Source organism: Maniola jurtina, chromosome 8, assembly GCF_905333055.1.
Source record: "Maniola jurtina chromosome 8, ilManJurt1.1, whole genome shotgun sequence".
Lineage (NCBI taxonomy): Eukaryota > Metazoa > Arthropoda > Insecta > Lepidoptera > Nymphalidae > Maniola > Maniola jurtina.
The window spans coordinates 10,659,483-10,682,130 of record NC_060036.1 but is presented as its reverse complement, the minus strand read 5'-3'; the positions used below and the strand labels follow the sequence as shown (position 1 = coordinate 10,682,130).

At 36.9% G+C, this 22,648-nt stretch overlaps 1 protein-coding gene across 1 annotated transcript in view; it reads left to right on the top strand.

Moving 5' to 3' along the window:
- The window catches only part of LOC123867893 (disintegrin and metalloproteinase domain-containing protein 10), a 68,134-nt gene that overhangs the window by 16,891 nt on the left and 28,595 nt on the right, over positions 1-22,648 (top strand). Inside the window, exons 2-3 of the mRNA XM_045910205.1 lie at positions 13,972-14,165; positions 19,008-19,074. Coding sequence (XP_045766161.1) covers positions 13,972-14,165; positions 19,008-19,074 — 261 coding nt within the window. The remainder of the gene's footprint in view (positions 1-13,971; positions 14,166-19,007; positions 19,075-22,648) is intronic.

Genomic DNA, 22,648 nt, shown 5'->3' with positions numbered 1-22,648 from the left:
CTTTTAGTGATGTTCTGAAAGCTTTAGACATTGTTACTATTTTATACATCTATGTGTCATATGAAAACCCACTGGGAAGTAAACGGTCATTGAACTCGACCGCGCTTTAGGTGGGGCGGGCGTTGGGCAACACTGCAAAATATAATATAATGTATATCTAATGAACTAGCTATCAATCGGCTTTAACTTAATATTTACTTCTTTACTCTCCCAGCATAACATGCTAAAGTTATTTGTCTTTTTTGCAATTTCTAGGCACGCGTGTTATAGCCTAGAATTAGATCCATAGCTTTCACACTTCATGATTGTCGTCAAGTCTATCTTGCCAATAAAACCAGGCAAGTGCGAGTCGCACTCGCACACGAAGGGTTCCCTACCATCGTACAAAAAATAACTAAGCATTTTTAATTATTTTTTCGGATTATTTTTTTCATTTACTCGTGCTTTAAGACCTACCTATCTGCCTTTCATGATTCTATGTCAATGGAAAGTACCCTATAGGTTTCTTGCTAGACACGACAGACAGATAAACAGACAACACATGGATCCCATAAGGGTTCCATTTTTCCTTTTGAGGTACGGAACCCTAAAAATCACTGAAGTGAAAAATTCGTTAATTAGAATTTGCCATCGAAACGTATGAGAAGTAAGTACCTACATGCTTACCATTGACTGTATTATCTTGCGTAGCTCTTGACATCTTGATTCAATCCAATCCAATCCAATAGTCATAATTGAGCCGGGTTTACTGCCTAACTAGATCACAAGCTATCGATCGTCACCAATACACATGACTAGATAGCTATCTACTACTGCTACCTGCAGTCGTCCGGGGGATGAATGATACCTATAAATCCACATAGTTAATTTACACGAGTGGACAGTGAATATCTTGGACGAAATTAGATAGTTTCATTGGTTTCTTATTGGTCTCATTTGTCGATGCTGAGCACCATAAATAAAATCTAAATTAATTTGTAATTCATTGTTGATTTTGTCATGAGAATTAACTGTTCCTCATTAATAATTCACCTTAGATTAGACGTCTAGTTCCGCCTATACTGTTGGAGTTGACGTTATTAGGTTTTATCAATTATGGAATGGGCTGATTGCAACTTGCCAGTTAAATAAATTGACAGGAAAAGAAAGCAAAATCGTCTTTGACTATTTGATTGTTTAGGATTTCATAACTTACTGTCTTTTAACTTCTTAGTTACTAAGGTTGATATAGTGAAAAAAACGGTCAAGTGCGAGTCGGTCACGCACATGTAGGGTTCCGTACTTATTCCGTACAAGTTACCTAACACTTTTATGTAAAACACTGCAAGTTAGTGTGATTTAGTAAATTAATTTTTGCGTGAACACATTTTTTTGTGATGCAACCACAAATTCACGGTTTCGGATTTTTTCCTATAAGTAAAGTACTTTACTATAATACTACTAGTACTTTTGCTATAATACCTACCTACCTACCAAATTTCATGATTCTAGGTTAACGGGAAGTACCCTATAGGTTTTCTTGATAGACACGATGGACGGACAGACAGACAACAAAGTATCCCTATGAGGGCCCATTTTTCCTTTTGAGGTACGGAACCCTGAAAATAATTTGCAAGAGCGCCATTGCAACTTTATAATAGTTTACTGATACAACAATATTGTCCTACCGGACTTTTCTATTGAATTTCGAGTTTTAACATTTCAGTAAAGTAACCGTGTTTGTGCGAGAAAATAATTGGGTCACTGGAGCTTCACTCGCTTCACGTAGCAGATAACTGCACGGGTTTAATCCGGGTTTTAACATGTGGGTAACTATGCCAAATATAAAACTGAAAACATTAACTGTGCAATGAACATACACCCTACATAATGTGAGAAGACAAACTTTATAGTATACAACTTCGAGCTCTATTCTGAGCTTTAGAAAATTTTCTTATAGGCAATTTGGTGATTTTTGGTATGACTAAGATATTATTCCGTACAAAAAGTTTATAAGTTGCCATAAAGTCCGGATAAAAACTTATATGCCAGTGGTTGAGCCGAAAAAAGTAACGGATATTATAACTTTGACGACCTCCCTGGCGTAGTGGTAAGCGCTACGGTCTTATTAGTGGGAGGTCACGGGTTCGATTCCCAACGAGAGTGTGGAATTTCATAATTTCTAAATCTCGGGTCTGGTCTGGTGGCTTTAGCCGTGGCTAGTTACCACCCTACCGGCAAAGCCGTACCGCCATGCGATTTAGCGTACTGGTACGATGTAGTGTAGATCAAAGGGTGTGGGTCTAATAAAAACTGCCATACCCCTTCCTGATTAGCCCACTTTCATCTTAGACTGCATCATTACTTACGACCAACAGAGATTGCAGTCAAGGGCTTGTATCTGAATAAAAAAGTCTATAGTGCGACTGCAGGAAGACAAGAGAAAAAAATATTCGCGAGTAATGAATTATGTAACTGGTCAATAAGTGGTGAGCGATTCAGTGCAGAAACAAGGTTAGGAAATAAGCACTGACGGCAACAACGAAGGCAATTAGTGGCATATGACGCCGACACCGCCTCCTTGAGAACACTACAAGTCTCGCCCGTTAACTGTTGCCATATTTTTAAGACGTCCAATTTTCTTTCTTGACAGTAGAAAACAAAACATTTCATTGTACTGGTATCTACGCCGTTTCAACACCGTTTTTTATTTTGAAAAATGTTTGAACCGCAATCACCTTTCATTGAATTTCTCGGTTGACTAAAATGCACTGAATACCATAAATTAAGCTCATGGCATACAAGGAACCATAAACTTAATTTTCTATAGGTAAAAACAGACAAATCAGTATGGCACAACGTGCAGCATACGATTTGCACCTCCTGCCCCCCCATTATTATTAAAGAAGCAGGAACAGCAAGAAATACTCACCACCAACACACAACGTACGTTTCTCTCCGACACCGGACCATCCTCGGGACTCAGGAGGTGTAGACTCCCAACTTCATACGCCCTTCTATACGGAGTCTTAAAAAATTAAGTGACGAAACGATGCGTAACTGGCGTTACGTGACTATTTCCTCACTGTATATGTTTGCCTGAACTTGGAATGGGGTACTAGAGCGTGGAAAGGAGGATGGATTAGGATTGTTTCGTGTCGGCTTAATTGGAACAGCGGTGAGGGCTTTAGTCCTGTACACTGTTTGTCAATTAGAATGTATCGGTAATTTGTTGGCACAACTTTTAAAAGTTTTCGACCATTCCGAGTTATAAAGAAGACCCGAAGAAAGTGGCGATAAGTGGCTGGCTGAATAAGTTGCAGAACCGTGTGGCGTGCACGCCCGTAAAATGCTATGTCCAGCTGTGGGCGCATATAAAAAGTCTAAACTAGGTATGCGTTAGTGAAAGGCATTATCAGGCCATTTTGTAACTACACTGAATAGTGATCACTCATCCTTTTATATGTCTACCTGAGTGATAACATCCTAATTAGGGTTCCGTTCCTCAAAAGGAAAAAAGGGGACCCTAATAGGATAGGATCACCTCGTTGTCTGTCTGTCTGTCTGTCTGTATGTCCGTCTGTCGTGTCTGTCAAAAAACCTATAGGGTACTTCCCGTTGACCTAGAATCATGAATATTTGGCAGGCAGGTAGGTCTGGTATCAGGTCCATCAGAAAAAAGAAATGGTGTTCATGAACTAACAATAATTATTAGTTTTTAATGATTAATTTATTTTCAAAGTAAGATAACTAGATACCAAGTGGGGTATCATATTATGAAAGGGCTTTACTTGTACATTCAAAAACAGATTTTTATGGTAATAGTTTTTGATTTATCGTGCATAGTGTCGAGAAAAATACCCATGCATGGAACCCTCGGTGCGCGAGTCTGGCTCGCACTTGGCCGGTTTTTTGTGATAATACATTGATAAAATGACACACGTTCTATCTTCAATGCCTTAAAAGTAAAATTACATCATGTCACATCTAAGTATGTTAATAACGGGATAAAGTTTGTAGGTTTAGATGTCGGGGGTAATCTCCGGAACTAATGATCCGATTCCGAAAATTCTTTTGCTGATAGAGATAGAGCCTATATTATCCCAGCCCGAGAGGATATAAATTAGGTACCTACGCGAAGTCGCGGGAAAAAGTTAGCTATGTATGATGAAATGAAGTAACTTCACTTTATAGGCACAACAATGTTACCACACTATGTTGTTTGAACTTGCAACAAAGTACTAGAGCAGAGAGAACATTTTGGAGGTTATTACTTAAATATAAATAGAGCAAACATAATTTTCATTACAGTAGTAAATAATGCAGATTCATTGTAATGTTTAATTATCCTAAAATAATTAATTAATACATACTTATTAATTGAAACTAAGTAAAATGCTGCCAAAAATATCACAGAATATATTTTACAATAATACATTCTACGTATTATATTGTAGCCTGAAATAAAAACCAATATACCTTAGTACTTAATTCAGTCTGCAAAAAATATGAAGCCTTGTTTCTATATTCGTTAATTGGAGCAAAGCTATTCAGATACGTTCTGCGCAGATTTTCAATAAGGCTATATCGACGGCTTGTTGACTCGATACTTGAGAAGTTTCTGCTTAGACTCTTTTGTAGAATATAAGTAGTCATATCTGCTTACTTAAGTTCTTAGCATTTTGTTAAAGTGTAGAGCTATTTGTGTAAATCCTTTAGATATTGCGTGTACATACAAACCCTTTGAAGATTGAGAGTAAACAAAGATCATAAGACTCCGTTCACACGGCATTAACACTGTACTTTTTTTTTGCAAGATAAATCTTGCTGAATACGTAGTGGCTTTTACACTAAGTATTGAATCGTTCACACTGTTAAAACTGTAAACGTGTTTTTGCAGAACAAACAACGTGTTCCATAGTTACCTACCCAATGTGTGCAGTATCACTGTGCACCGCACCGCGTAAGATTTATCCTGAAATAACACATGCTGTTAATGCCATGTGAACGGGGTCTTAGAGTTTCTTTCCATCAAAAAAAAATAGTTTCACTGATCTAGCCGGTGAATTTGTTAACCTTTTGTGTGAGCTCTAGTGAAAAGCAAATAAAAAAAAGGATTGCCTTCTTTGTGTCTGTTAATTGGAGCAGCAGTTCAGATGCATCCCGTACAGTCAATTAGGTCGTTAGGTACAAATACCGATCGGTAGTGGCTTCCCCTCTGTGTTTATATTGCTCGATTGTTGGCCAATTCAACCCAGTTGACGCGCTGATTGTATAACAATTGTCTGCTTTATTTTGTGTACAATAACTATGTGTGTACAGCAAAATATTGTAAATATAGTCAGTTTAATGTTATACATTCTACCCCATACAATGGGTTTAGTGGAAATTGCCATCCCCCTTCCAGGCTTCCATCCATCTTAGACTGCATCATCACTTACCATCAGGTAGATTGCAGTCGAGGGCTAACTTGTATCTCAATAAAAAAAAATTTTTTTTTTTTAGTTTAGTAAAAGATGAGGTAAAGCCTCAAAAAACAGTGGAAAACAAGTTGACAAGGGAACGCTATCGATGTTCTGGTTGCTAAGTAATTGGTCGCGTCCCCTTGAGAGTTGAGACCTCGGTTGCCAGTCAGTATTCTCTTCTCGACATTCACAGTGGTTGCCAAACCGCTTAACCTAATTCACTTTCATTTCTACTTTCGTGAAAATAAAAGTCTAGGGTTGTAATAAAAAAGTTATAGTGTAGAGTTCCCTTTTTTTTGTTCATATACAAGTTAGCCCTTGATTGCAATCTCACCTGGTAGTAAGTGATGATGCAATCTAAGATGGAAGCGGACTAACCCGGAAGGGGTATGGCAGTTTTCATTAAACCCATACTCTTTTGGTTTCTACACGGCATCATACCGAACCGCTAAATCGCTTGGCGGCACGGCTTTGCCGGTAGGGTGGTAACTAGCTAGAAATTTAGAAATTATAACATTCCAAACTTTCCCGGGAATCGAACCCGGGACCTCCACATAATAAGAACACAGCGCTTACCACTGCGCCGGACAGGCCGACAAAATATATTTATATAGGTACTTATTACTAGCTGATGCCCGCAACTTCGTCCGCGTGGATTTAGGTTTTTAAAAAACCCGTAGTAAATCCTCTATTATACGGGACACAAAGTAGCCTACCCATCTCCAGATTTTTGACTATAGGTATGCAAAAAATCACGTCGATCCGTTGTTGCTCAGTTACGACGTGAAGAATAAACCAACGAACAAACATACTTTCTCATTTATAGGATTCATCACATTAATTCTTATGTGTGTAAATATGTGCGTGCAAAAAGTTTGCAATAGCTGTATGTCTACAAATAAATATTACTTATGTATATTGACACAGCTGACAGCATTGAATTTGCTGAGTGGGCTGTAGAGGAATCTAGGTCAAATAACGATTTATTTCCTGAAAATTATTGCCATTTTAGATTTTATTATTCGAATGCGAATAAATGATTTACAGTAAGTTTGGTTCCTGATTAAATTAAATTACATAATATGATAAAGATAAAAGAAATGAAAAGTTATGTGTAGTTATATAAAGAGAGAAACTAATTATTAGTGGTTATTTGATCCAATAAACCCACTACTTTTATCTGACTACTGTTAAAACCAAGCAACAGACATTTTAAGTAAGTAGTTTTCATATTTTGAGGAGAATAAGGGAGGGGTTAGCATTGAGAGATTTTAATACTCATAAGGGGCAATCAAGTTGCTAATCCATAATCTCTGAGGGAGCTTTTCTTTTACTCTGTTGGATCGAAGAAATGTTACAAGTTTACGAGTATAGCTCCTGTTTTTAGATTAAAATAAAAAACCGGCCAAGTGCGAGTCAGACTCGCGCACCGAAGCTAAGGTTCCGTACTCGGATTTTGTTCGATAAATCAAAAACTTAAATACATAAAGATAAATAAAAATCTTTTTTAGAGTCTACACTCTACAGGTAAAGCCCTATTCTCCATTTGGTATAGTTATCTTATTTTGAAAATTGAAAATACTAAGTATTTGTTCATGAACACATTTTTTTTTGTGATGTAGCCACAGATTCACGGTTTTGAAATTTTTTCCTTTACTTGTGCTATAAGACCTACCTACCTGCTTCAACGGTGAAATCCCATGATGACTTTCATGATGGTCAACGGGAAGTACCTACCTACCCTATAGGTTTTCTTGACAGACACGTCAGACACACAGACGGTCAGATAGACAATAAAGTGATCCTATAAGGGTCCCGTTTTTCCTTTTGAGGTACGAAACCCTAAAAATAGCTTTTCACGCTAAGGGCTCGTCCAGGAAGACGCGGGGCGTTGCGCGGCGCTTATATGACGCATCGCGCGGCACGTTGCGCATTTTATCCGTTTAAGGAGTGACGGCGCGTTTTAGTTTTTGAACTTTGTTACTTAATATCAATTTCATTACTTAAGTAGATATATTAAAAAGATGTCGTCTACAGTTTCTATTAAGTAGGCAAGTTAATTAAGTTGTACATCAGACGAAGTGGCCTGTGAGAGACACGGCGCAAACAGAGGGGTTATAATAAAATCAAAAGCACGTGCATACAATTGCCTACCATACAATACAATATCACAATACACATTATTATCAACGTCACATTGTCATCGGGCTATTGTTGTTCTTACCGGATGCAAGGTATCGTAAACTTTATCTTAGAGTCGAGACATATTGCGGCAGAGTCAAAGCGAAGCGATGCGTCTTTTCTAGATTTAATGAAATTGTCTCCAAAAAAAAATAGTGTAGGTTCATGTGTGAAGCAAAATTAAAATTAGGGCGCGACGCCCTCGTCACGCCCATTTATTTTTGTTTTTTGCGTCTAAATTTGGGGAAAATAGGAAATGACAACTTCTAAGCTAAATTTTAAAAGTCCTGTAAAACTATAAGGACGCGGTCGATGTCATCGTGTACGATGCTCCTTGTCGTATATTGTACACAGGAGTAGTGGTAAAAGTGATCGCAAAAAGAGATTATACATAGACCAAGAATTAAATAATGTTGTATGTTCAAGTTAAAACACAGATGCACGTAGGTAAACGTTTTCATTCACTTGCACAGCGTTAATTTGTCTTTGTAAAAATTACTGAAAATAAAAATTGTACCTACAGTCGTACGCCTTGTGTTTAGATTAGACTACTTATTTTGCGCGCATACTATATACTTTGCCCGGTGCATTGCCCAACACACTGAGCCAACGTGTACGAGGCCCTTTACACGTTGCGGTTGACATCGTCCCCTTGTTAGATGCAAACACAATGAGTGTCAAATGAGGCGCGAGCTGCTAGTTACTAGGTTTGTGTTCGCATCCAGCTAGTGTTCTACTGACCTACTGGCATGCCTAAAGCACAAGCTCTGTACATGCTTACAAGCGAACTACATTATTAACAACATATAATTAGGTACAATTTCTCTACAGATGAGGAGATGCAGGTTACATATTTTTGGTAAACAATCTCGTGTTTTGGGTTTCTTGAACTATCAGTTAGTAAGGATGGTCGAATAGTCTTTCTTTGCCTTCGTAAGCGTATTGATAGAGGCCTTCAATTTGGAGGGTCTGGTGTTCGATCCCGAGCACGCACTTTTAATTTTAAAAACATCGTGAGGAAACCTGCATGCCTGAGAGTTCTCAAAGGTGTGTGAAGTCTGCCAATCCGCACTAGACCAGCGTGGAGTATTTATTTGGACGTGCTGAACCTTTTCGTTCTGAGATTGTTTTCTACCAGTTACAATCCGGGTATCATTAAAACAAGAGTGAATAGGCATCTTCGTAAACGCGTCCCATGTTAGCCCACATCATCACTTTCCATCAGGTGTGATTATAGTCATGCGCTGTAATGAATTAAAAAAAGTGATCCTATAATGGGTTCCGTTTTTCCTTTTGAGGTACGGAACCCTCAAAAAGGGAAAGCCGAAAGAAATCAAGCCGAAGCTGTCCTTTTTTTTTATTGAAATATAACGAAATAACCACCCGGACACCACATTAGTATATCTTCATTGCACACGTGCGAATCTTGGCCGGGTTACTAGTTACTTATAATGTGAACATGATTTCGTTACAGCTAAACCAAATGATGTTAGCCAAAGACCCGGATTGTAGCAACAGCCTACAAATCGATTGCCGACTGATAAGTGATTGATGGTGCTTCTCATTAATATCATTACGCGTGTTGCTAAATACATTTTGCCTTGTAACGGTTCGGAGAAAATGTATGTTATCAAAATAACTGTCGGAGAATTCATTAGGCAAATAACAAATCTCTGTGTTAACAACAAAATACCTGGTAAATCCGAATTGGTTTTAATTTTAGTAAACAAGATGAGGCAAAGCAATTCCAGAGAAACCATTTTATAAACTACATTATTATATTATAAGAATACTTATTTACCTTAAATTTATTTGTCTATGGAAAGGTTTGTTTTTTTTCTTTTCCCTCCAACTAAGCGTACATCTTATGCTAGACCTTGCTGACCTTAATGATTTCAGTCCGCTCCTGCAACAGTTGACATATTGAGTTTGTCGGTTTGTTTGTGATCGATAAATTCACTGAATTGCTTTTTTGTACCTCAGGCTGTAGATGGTAGCTGGTTAGATTTGAAATCTTCTCTCTTCCGTGGTGGCGCTGATTAATTATTTTTATCTAGAGTGGAAGAATATTGAGTTTAGGTTCCTTATTTTGTGTGATAAAAATAATAAGTTTTGTCCGTTAACGTTTCTTGTGAGCAAGAGATCAAAATCCGATTTTTACTTCATGCCTATGTGAATATGAAAAGTCATGCCTATGACTTGCTTGTTTTAACTTAGTGTTGTGTGTGTGCTTGTGCAATCGATTTCTATAATTCTTTCACCATTAGAAAGCTACTTAGAAAATTAATTAGATCTCTTTAAATATACAAAACAAAAAAATGATCTATTTTGCGAATACATACTTACTTCTAATTATTACATCTATTACATTTACTTAGTTATTCAAATGTTTTTCAAAGTTTTATTCAAGAGGTACCTTGATATGAAACATTTCGCATTTATCGTTCGTTTGCATCAAAAGTATACTGGTCTGGATATTATCAAAACGGTCAATAACCAGTTATACGTATTAACTAACGGTTTCAGCTTTTATTGAGTAAAGCTTATCGCTCTTTGTATTGACCAAATACATATTTATAATCTAAAATTGCATGCCTTTCATATTTAGACACAGAGTTATTTACTTATTGGTAAGTATAGTTATTAACAAATAAATATTAGCATAGTTTTCGGAGGTTCATTAGGCTTTGTAATTACAAACAAACAAATCTACTGAACGCGAACATGCGAATTAAATACATCGTACAATATACAAAATAATGGCCTACTTGCTACACGCGAGGACTAAAGTGTCTTGCAACAAAGAAACACAAAGAGTTTGCCTTTTATTCATCAGTGAGTAATGGTAGTATCACTCTAAACCCTCGTACTAAAGGAGGACTTAAAATAGACGTAGAGAGAGTAGCATCCTGAATAATTTTCCCTTTTGTATGATTTTAATTTTATATTCGCAATAAAATATTGTGATAGTTGCATCGTTTTGTGGAGCGAGAGCTTTCTAGTTTTCTCTCTAACGTTAGTCGTTGTGTAAACTGCAATTCTATCCTTTGGCTGTAAGCGGAAAGGTTGACGAGAATATATGGGCTAGTTGTCTGGTCGAGCTTAAGTTACGTGCCCCGAGTGCAGATATTCATTTTACATGTCTATAATAATTATGGTTTCTGAGTTTCTTTGTAATTTTTACAGCATACACTAAGCGTGCTATATACATACAAACATTTGTGTTCTTTGAATAACCTCTGTACCCAACCTGTGTGTGTAACCTCTTCACTTATTTTATTTAATTCCTGTATTTTTTATTTTATTTTTTGTAATTACCGAGTAAGAGTAATTGCTTAATATAATTCAATGTTATTTTCATTGTAAGAAATGAAGAACAAATTGATGAACATCGTGTTTTAGACCTAAATCTAAAATGCCGATTAAATTGATTAGAGCAACAATATTAAGTAAGTACCTACTTATCCACAACAAGTTTTTCAATGTTTTTGTGTCTGACAGCATGCTAATTTGGTCCAGCGGAAAGGGAAAAATAAATAGTCCCAAGAATCAAAATTATTATAAAACCGTTTGTAATCACTCCGAAAGCTTCAAGTCATTTTCGCTTGACCACACACATTTTATGGCGCATTTTAGTATCTATCACTTATGGACTTAAACCTCCTGGACTTCAATTAAGAAAGCAAGAAAGAAGAAAGGAAAGTTTTTTATTTGATCATCCTTAAGAGGGGTCTCTCCATCACTCGCCCCATACAAACGTAGTTCGTCTCTCATTGGAATACTAACCAATAATACTCAATGGAATTTTGTAGAAACGTTTCGAGAACTAATATCTATGCCTGTGGTTTTCCAGATTTCCGTTAAAATATTCGGTTTCATACCAAATTCCAGCTCGGTCCGTCCAGTAATTTGAGCTGTGCGTTGATAGATCAGTCAGTCAGTCATCATTTCCTTTTATATGCTTAGATTCGGGAGTAAGAATGTAGAATAAAAGCTGATTTTAGGTGAATTGATATTACTTCCTTATTTATCAGCAGTCTTTCAAGCGTTTTATGTTTATGGTTAAGCTTATCACATTTCGATTATCTAATTATTACGGTCGGCGTGTCGACACGTGCAACGCACATGTGTGTTTGGTTCGTTGCAAACGTTGCATGTGAGCATTTTTTTTGTCAAAGTAGGATTATTGTATGGACTAAAATAGTTTTAACTTTTATATTATATTGCTTGGTATCCACTGCTTGTTTTTTTGTTAAACCTAGAATTATTCACTAATAACGATACTATGGACACCATATTCTAACAGCTTGTGTGTCTGTCTCATCTAACCGAGGATATTACGGACAGCATTTAACACACGAGGTGTTAGAACTGATGGTGTCCGTAATATCCCGGCTAGCTGAGATAAGAATGGATGTGTAGATGTTACAAACATATATTGAGCCTTGTAGCGTAGGTAAAACCCGTGGGAGGTAATATATTATGAGGGCTTAGACTTAGAATTTGTTTGAAAATCCAATGTAGCAACCCTGCAAACATCTGATCGCGGAAATCAACTTCTGTTAACTTGACACTGTTTGAACGTTTGTCAAGTAGCCGAGACAACGAAAACATCAAATATTTGGTACAGCATACTTACCTCATAATATTTTGTCATGTTATAATTATAATTTATCAATCAATTTGTAGGTATAGTAAAATGTGGCTAGTTCTGTTGAAACTTGTACGCAGTCTAACTAATATTGACCGGTCTAAATGTATTTATTGCTCTCCTTGTCATAATGCTCCCTGCGGAACAGGATATCACTAGATTTAGGCCTGTCAATTTAGTTTAGAAATTGAGTACAACAGAATTAGCCACATTATCTAACTTTATTAGCACATTTATTAGTAAGTAAATCTTTAAACTTTGAACACTCTATGAAAGCTATTTTCCATCTGGTACTTTAGCTAAGTACCTAACTATTCAAATAATTTCTAGCCAAACTTTTACCTCTCCACTTTTTGTTTTTCAAGATTTATTCGCGAAAATCCCGTTTAATTTGGCAGGATAATAAATCGGCCAGGAAGTTCTATCGGACTCGAGTGGACCAATTCGAGAGCCACTAAATCTTAATTCGACCCGACCGAACTGCACTATCCAATTAATGACAATTCAACCCGTATATTTCTTTTTGCTTTAAATATACATATATCTACTTAAAATGTTAAGTAGATAAGAGGACGATAAGTACATAAGATGAAGTTATAGTACTTAATTTAGGTTTTTGATCTACCTCTTGGACTTTCAAAATCTAAAAATTTTACCCATACCGAATTACCATGTCAAACGCTTATTCATTTTGTAGACATTCAACTAATATGAATAAAAAATAATAATCCTGGAATTCATAAAGGTCACTGTACGTCTGTACAGTTTGAGCCAGTGCAGCGTACAAACCTATTTGGGCTATTGTCGTCAACCGACAGACGCCCATTACTGGACCGTCTCTTGTAGGGCTTTCCACCGGTCTTGCGCCGACTAGGTCCACTTCAGCGGCTCCCTACGACTTGTTTGATATCGACGATTCAGCTAGTACTTTATGGTGGGTTGCCAATGCCAATGCTGCCACTTTTTTGGGCTAAGTACTTGACCTAAAAGTTACAGCACGCATTGGTGTTCATTCTGTACTGGCCGACAATCGCAAACATTTCTCAAATTGAAAAGCATTTATAACTATAGTTACAATTAGGTGCATGCTTAAGGTTCCTGAAGCTAAGTTTAAACGCGTGTTTTCAACCAATAAGATTTTTAACGGTGGCGTTACAAAATTATCAGATCATCTAACAACAACCTGATTAGTACTCGTATATTGAACACGTCTCTGTTCCGCTCCGCTTCAGTAAAAGCGCACTCTAAGCTATCGCTCATGATTTTTCAGGCTATCGTTTCTGTAGTTGCAACTCCATAAATACAGAGCATTACGAGCGAGTTTCTCAATAACTAACTCACGAGCAGTTATTAAAGGAATACGAGGAACGATTCGATTTTCCCTGGACAAAATTTTTTCCTCTGACATTAATTATAAACTTTCCGAGTCCCGACTTTAAGGACAATGGACGTAACTTCGAACACGATTCACGGGTACTGAATTTAAGACTTTCTGGCACTTACTTTGTGGCACTTCAAAGAGATGTTTAAGATCTATATCTACAGTAGGTAATATAAAAACGCTATTTTCAGCAGTAGACTATTTACCCTCCAAGCTTTCAAGAAGTTTGGTCAAATATCCTATACTATAAGTGAAGCTTCAGAAGCTAATAGTCGTAGTCTCCAAAAACGTCATTTGTTTCTCATTTGTTACAGCATCCCGGCGGCTCAGTGAATATGTGGAACACTACGAGCCCCTGGAGTATGACGCAAAAGTCGTCCACGCACATCACAAGCGAACGCGTCGCTCGGCCAGCCCGCCAGACCTTCACATCAGCTTCCACGCCCACGGGAGGCACTTCAAAATGCGTCTGCGGCGCGATCTGTCTGCCTTTAGCGAGGATTTTAAGGTATCAATCTATTTCCACATGTTAATGAACAATTGCAATATGAAAGGCATACCGAATCATTTGTTTAATGTAGTTAAAGGCGTGTGGCGGTCTTCGGATTTTATAGTGCCATACATTTTGAGAACGCACTCGCCATATTTGCTCTATGTATCAACTGTCATTTCAAAAGTATGATTTCAGTCCTTTTAAGGATAAACCGTACACTTACAATAGGGTATTTTACACCTAGTGAGAAATGATCTAAAAATATTTATTTACGATAGTTTAGGCAATAAGAAAACGGCAAGTGTAAGTATCAGTTCACAAAATTATAAAATAAATTTTATATTTTAATTCGAAATTTTCACTTTTTTTTATCTGTGCAACAATTATGCGAGCCGCTAGCCGCCTATGTACCCGCCATATTACTACGTCATCATGTCAGTAAATCCTTCCCTTTCTAATTGCATGACCACAGTACAAAAGGCCTAAGAATCGAACTGCACGAATTTGGGATTACTGATGCATGGATTAAATAGTTTAGGCTCCCCAATCTAAAAATACTTTTCATCTTTGCGTGAGGCACATGGTTTTTTTTCTTTACATTAGTCATTTATTTTTCATCAACAAGCGTGTTATGGAACGATATGCCTAATGTATGGGAAACAAGGGTACCATAGACAATTTTCTATACTGTATGCGTAAAATGAAACACCAATGATATGGATAATAACTCATTTTAAATTGTATTATTTTAATAATTTATCACCGCGTCAGCTTGTTGTTGTTTACTTTAGAATTATTATTATCACAGACTACAATCTAGTATAGAGACAAAATTACTGTGTCAATCTGTCATCTCTAGGAGGTACTGATACTTTGTGAGCTTACTATCTAGTTTACAGACAAAGTTACTCTGTGCCACTTTGTGATCTCTAGTTCCTGCCTACTCTGTGAGTTTAGTTTACTATCCCGATGACGTCATAACATGGCGTCTAGGTAGCATAGCTACCGTTTTCGTCAACTTGCGCGCGAAAATTTAAAATGCAAAATTTAAATGCATTTTTTTGGTACTTATCGATTGAATAAAATTTCAAAAAAAATTCTAGTGGTAAATTATCACCTTAGGATTAAATTGAGACACTTTTCAAAAAAGAGTAAAATACCCTATTGATACACAGATCACATAATATGGCGAGTGCATTCTCCATGCACTATACTCGCACTCATACGAAAGAATCGTACTGCAATCACGTACCTACTGCAAGCCTAAGACCGTAGTAAATTAACGATGTTAGAAACTAGATGGCACTACACTTACAGTTATCTTCAATCACTTCCTGTGAAGTTTGGATCCTGCTAATGAAGTGTTAATCTCAGTAGACTATAATACACAAGTTCCAATTTGTAACGGTCGGACCAGTCCCAGAGCATGACACTTGCACAAAGGAGCATTTAGATCAAGGCCTAAGACCTTACCAACTTGAATTGTTCGCAATACAGATTTTGCTGAGAAGACGTCTTTATCATCTTTGAATTGCGGTATAAAATGTGTGTTAGGCATAAAGCGCTCCGCAGTGTAAACGACTTCATAGGTTATCAGAATTCCTTCTATTGCAACTTCTAGGAAATGATGCCATAATGCTTTATCTCTGTCCAGCCCTTAAAGGTGCTGAACAAATTCGTCATTGTTTTGCTCGACATCAAATATTTCGGATATAGTAAGCGTGTAGCCGGTTGTAACTTGTGGATAGCATCTTTTGTCTTTAACTGAGTCTGTTCTGACGTTTAACCAGGTTAGAATAATTTTCCCATAACAATTATTATCGCCAGGTGTTAGCGACAATGAGTGGGTATAACGGGGGAATGACATGGCACAGAGACAAAAGACCGGCATAGTTTAGTACGATAGTCTAGCCATCTATCTATATACGTGTACCACCTACATGGGCCTACGTTGCCTAAACAAAAGGTACAGAACATTGTTGTTTCTAGCGTACATACCTACCTACACTTTCTAGCTCTCTACAGCCTTTAAACTTAATTAATTATTTTCATATTATAAATGCGAAATTGTGTCTGTATAATATTTGTCCATTTCTTACCTTTTCACGGCTCAACCACTGAACCGACCTTGCACAGAGATAGCTAGTCACAGGCATCAGCTAGTATAAGTGTAGTTATAACGCGCTGCTCATTTATTTATACACTTATAAAAATACTAGCTGATGCCCGTGACTTCCCGCGTGGATTTAGGTTTTTCGAAATTCCTTAGGAACTCTTTGATTTTCCGGGATAAAAAGGAGCCTATGTCTAATCCAAGGTATTATATCTATTTCTATTCCAAATTTCAGCCAAATCTGTAGAGAAGTTTTTGCGTGAAGGAGTAACAAACATACACACACACATACACACAAATTTTCACCTTTATAATATTAGTGTGATTTAATCAACAAGAAATGCACGCACGGTGCGCATACGTTTGCATATTATATTTTCAGCCTCTATGTATGTAGATACTTATATTATGTAAGATATGCAGCCCAGACCATCATTATATTCCGTGTAGAAAATATAATACAAAAAGCAATGGTTTTAACCAGGGTTGGCATTGTTTTAAACACGGCTTGAAACATGTTTTGACTTTGTTTTAAAAAGTTATTTTGCGTTATTCTCCACACAAGTATAGCATAGACACTAGATGACGCTAGCTTCACTCATTCGAATAGTCATATAGCTACAGATGATTTGTTTTTTTAGGGTTCCGTACCTTAAAAGGAACCCTTATAGGATCACTTCATTCTCAGGAAAAATAACGCTCTAGCTATCATAGTTTTTTTTTGTATATTAACTATTAACCTCTACCAACATAGTTAGTTTTGCGGTTCGTTAACAAAAGCATTCTTACCGTTTAACTTCTTCTGTAGTAGATACGGAACCCTCGGCGCACGAATCTGACTCGCACTTCGCCGGTTTTTATAAATAAAAAAACTGTCTTTTATCAATGCTGGCTTTTCGAATAGTTAGTATAATAAACAAATTTTATTAATATCCACCGGATTTCTTCGCTTGGATTCTCTTAAGTAATTAACCTGTGAGGACGAACATGTTTTTTTTAAATAATATGGAGTTCAAATTCTGTAAGTATACTAGGTATTTAAAAAGAAGACTCATAATAAAACCCAAAGAAATATTCAAATGGGCACGTTTGCGTTCCAAAGATATTTCCTACCTTAAAAATTCAGTAACTGAACTATTCTCTAGCAAAATAGCACACGTAAATTGCCCACTTATAATGCGAAATTCACGCTTCGTGAAGCCCTAAAGCACGGTTGGGATTAGTGTCACCAGGTGTTTTAAATGTTAAAACTGGGACTGACAAAAATATATTGAGGACCATTGGGTTAGTTCTTTGCCGAAATGTTAGTTAGGACCTATTCCTAAAGAAGATTCTGTAATATTATATGACATCAATTATATTTCTAGCATAGTGAGACACTCTTATACACAACAAATAAATAAAGGAAGGAACTAATTGATCCTCTAAAAATCTATTTGATCTATATTACAAATTAATGAGCACTTTTAAAAATAACCGGCTGTGTGTGTCAGACTCGCGCACCGAGGGTTCCGTATTCGGGTATTTTTTCCGACATTTTGCACGATAAATCAAAAACTATTGAGTATAATTATAAATAAAAGTCTATTATAGAATATGCCGGTAAAGGCCTTTCATATGATACTCCATTTGGAATAGTTATCTTACTTTGAAAAGTGAACCACATTTTAATTTTTTTTTTTGTTATCTAACCACAAATTCACGGCTTTCGGAGTTTTTCTTTTATTTGTGCTATAAGACTTACCTACCTGCCGAATTTCATGATCCTAGGTCAACGGGAAGTACCCTATAGGTTTTCTTAACAGACACGACAGACGAACAGACAGACAGATAACAAAGTGATAGTTTAGATAGGTTAGGTTAGCACATAAAATATATAATAATTAAATTGATTGACTGAACTAAATCACGTCTTGAAATTTTTATTATTTGTTGTTGTAGCGGCAATAGAAATACATATTATGTATTCTGTTTAACTCTCTACCTATTACGGTTCAAGAGATTCTTACAGCCCGCTAACAGACAGACGGACAACGGAAACAACAATAGGATCCCGTTAGCACCATTTGGGTACGGAATACTAAAAAAAAAGAAAGGCATGCCTGAAGATCATTAATTTACTGTCAACAGAGCTTGATAATTGAAATTCAGCCTGTCCGAACGGACGCGGTTCTCCTGGCCACATTAACCGAAATGTAGTTGCATTTGGATTGCGAATAGGACCTTTGGTAGGTACATAAGCCGTAAAGCTATCCGATTTCGGGTAAACTGGGGGAGTGAATTCAGTCATGGGACAACCAGTAATTTTGAAGCTGAATGCTTTTCAATGCCTACCTACTATTTTGAGCTACCAGCAATTTAGGTGCAGATTTTTACCCGACTACGGCAAAGCCGAAAGGAAGTGTTATGATTTTACCAGTCTACTTGTCTGATAAACCCGACTAAGGAGTAAAGACAGATTTTTCTTTACAAAACATTCTAATAAAATTATCATTCAGAAGATTTCACGAAGAAGGTTTATAAATATTCTAATATATGTATTACATTCTTATTTGTCTATGGAATAGGTAAACCCCCTCCCGCCCCCTTGTGAAGCCGACAAGAGCAACTAGTATTTGAATATACGAGTACCTAATCGTATGTTTTTAAACATTAGGCACCTCGTTTTTGAAAATTCAATTTTTTCATAGGATATGAAAGCTAAAGCCTTAATTACAGTTAATTTATAATTTACCTTGTTTTAGGTGGAAGGATCTCAGGGTCAACTACATGACGTTGACACATCACACATCTACCATGGAGAGTTGGTTGGTAAGTAGAGGCATGAGTCCAACGAAATATGAGAACCATTTCACATACTTTGACTACGATTTTACATAATAATACTAAGAGATGCCCAGCATGCGTTGCAATGCGACTCACGCGCCTTGTACGTTGATATTCTTATGTCAGAAACCTTCACGTAAGTACCTATCGCCATCAAATATCAAAGTTTCAACTCAATCGAATGAATAGTGCGCGAACACAGGTGAACACACAAACATTAATTTTTATAATATGTAGCATGAAAGATGTACTAGTTGTAGATTATTATACAGATAGCAGAAGTTTATTGACGGTCTCTGCTTGAGATGTGCCCTTGCCCAATTTCAAGCAAGATGTCTTGGGTTTATCGCCATTCGTCAGTCATCACACACCGGAGGCTAATAATATAATTGTCCTAGTTGAAGGGACTACTTGCTGTGTAAGACGAGGGTAAAGTTTGCGGGTGATGTGCCCTGGCCCCTGGCACGGACTCTATTGTACACGTTGACTCAGCACATGACGTTATCTACGCCAAGACAGATCGCTTTTGTTTGCGCACCCTTTGCTGCGACACAAATTAAACCTCAAGAGTTTTTTTTTTTTTTTTTTTTTTTTTTTTTTTTTTTTATTTGACTTACTTTTATACATAAAATATTTACAAAAAAATTATTTTTTTATGGCAAAAAAGATACATAGTATAAACGTTAATAAAAGGCTAGTACAAAAGATTTAGATACAATGATATTTTAAAAGGTTAGTAGTTAGTAAAGTGGGGTTAGATGCAATAATGAATATCAATATTAAATTAACACGTTACATCGTTAAATCTCTTACAAACTAATTAACTCCCTTACGCAGGGAGGCAATGACGTTACGACGAAAGCAGGTCGTCGTAGAATTAAAAATGTTGAGTTGCCGATCTTTGTGATGAAGCATATTAAATTGATGACAAATGCGATTGATGAAGGAGTGCTGCGCAAAAACAGTGCGGCAGGGCTTAGTTGGAAATACGTTATAAGTGCAAGTTTTTCGTTTAGGGATTTTACAATTCACACCTATTTTTGATAATAGAGAGGTATCAGTTTTATGATTGATGATTTTATGCAGTAGCATTGTATCAAGTAGCATACGTCGAATGCACAGGGAATCGAGCCTGAAATACTTCAACTTTAGAGAAGTTTATCATACTTGTTAATAAGGGAGACGTGAATTCTCGTAACGTTCGTTGACTTGTGTAAGATGAATCCGTTCCCTCTATTAATGATTCCAGGGGAGAACTAAAACATATTTCTTTTTGCAATTACGGCGTCAAAGTCTCGGCTAATTGGGAGCTTTCGGCGGCCACTTGACTTTTAATGCCGGAGCGCACGCCGAATACCGACAGACAGGATCTCCGGCGCTCGCCTACGCTGCGGATGTTATCTATTTAAATAATTACTTTGCCGAAAACGCTACGGAGACTACAGACATTCCTCATCTGAATATTTTGGAAAGTTATGCACAACAAAGTCTTTTGCCAAAAAGGGAAAAGCGTTTCGAGTTGTTGAAAAGTTACGAAGCGGGTCCCTGTCAGTTGTGATGCTAATCGTGATGCATAGATATGCTTAAGCAATGCGTGCATTAGTCGTGTAATAATAATTGTGAAAGTTTGGTACAGTGTAAATGGATAAAGTTGCGAGGGCGGAGCGGCATCGATCGCAGTTCGTCGCCCTACTTACCGCTGTTCCGATGCACTTAGCCACCGAGTTGCAAACCGCGTTGTGGGTATATAGGTCGTCCTAAGTTGCATAGTTTTAAAAAGTTGTCCAACGACTAACTCTGTCTAATATCTTCCTAAAAAAGGTTGATTTGAACTAGATTTCTCTGAACTCGTTTGCAGGATTTTTGACCTTCTAAGGTTTTGAGTCGTTATGCACCTAAAGGAAATGGTTCTCCTTATCTGTATATTTATGTAAAAGATTACGATGTTTGGTAAATTAAATATGAATTTTATACACTTTTAAATTAAGTTTAGTTTGTTTAGTAAGTAGTTTTTTTTAATAGTTAACGATATAATACCAATTAGCAACTTTAATATTGAAACATCAATTTAGTAGGTATACCAACAGGTCCGTAGTGGAAAAATTAACGAGAGTGATAAAAATAAAACAGCTAGCAACAAGCCCCGTGACTTATGAAAATGAACGCGTATTTTTTCAACGGGTCTTTTTAATTTTTTACTAAAGACATTTTCGGAGCCCTGCGGTTTGCGCAAAACATCACATCTCTCTCATATTTACGCTCCTTAACTTGTGTAATTTCATAATGTCGCAGTCTGGCTCGGATTTTTCGAACAAAATTTATACTGTGGCAATTTTCAACTCAGGCTTAGGATCGCGTAGGAGGCGAGGAGGTTTTTCATTAGTTTATTTTTATCAAAAAGTTCCTCCAGATTAATGCTAATGAGTTTGAAACAAAAATTACTTAGTTGTTAAACTGAGCTCGAAAAAATAATTTATTTTTGTGGCCTAATTTTTTGCACATTCTAATCACACTATCACGCTAATATTATAAAGGCGAAAGTTTGTATGTGTGTGTGTGTGTGTGTGTGTGTGTGTGTGTGTGTGTATGTTTGTTACTCCTTCACGCAAAAACTACTGGACGGATTTGGCTGAAATTTGGAATGAAGATAGATAATATCCTGGATTAGCACATAGGCTACTTTTTATCCCGGAAAATCAAAGAGTTCCCACGGGATTTCAAAAAACCTTAATCCACGCGGGCGAAGTCGCGGGCATCGGCTAGTAGAACAATAAGCCCCAGCCCAAACAAGTTGTAGATGATTCATTGTCTAGCCCAAATTGCACGTACCTACCGTATATTATTGTTGCGTACATTAATATTGTAGCGTTCTACATAATAAGAGATATTGGACTCTGTCTCTGTTCTACCTGTATGAACCCGCACAAAATAATGAAGCCACTGGCAATATCTAGTACATATTAAATTTCAATTTGCATATTGAAAGCTTTCATTCAAATCATCGCGCAAATACTGGTTATTGAATATTTACGTATCAAATGAATGGGTACAATATCCCTTTTGAATAAATTGTCATATCGCCCTCTTGTCACCTGCCCCAAATGAAATGAGTCACCATCGCTATCAGATATAATCAATTTCAACTCTAATACTATTTGAGCACGAATTGCGAGCTGCAAATAATTTTCCAATAAAAGTCGCATGCTGTGCTTGTTGTAATGAAAGTCAATTCATTTTCGATGGTCTGTTGCCAATAGATTTAACTGCCAGATATTTACAGGTGGACTATAGATACGTAATACTACACTAGAAAAATTTTATAAATAAAAAAACCAGTTGTAGTTTCTACAGGTGTTCGTCATCGTGGCAATAATGTGTACAAAGTCAGTCAATCATATGAGCCGAATACACGATCGGGATTCAGAACCAATCACAACCAAGGGCACCTTGGATGAATCAACCAAAGTGGGATTTCAGTCTATACGGTTGGATCAATTTTTTAAGTGTATACCTGGCTACAATAGGGCAAACAGGCGTCCACACGTTTGTAGCTCAACTC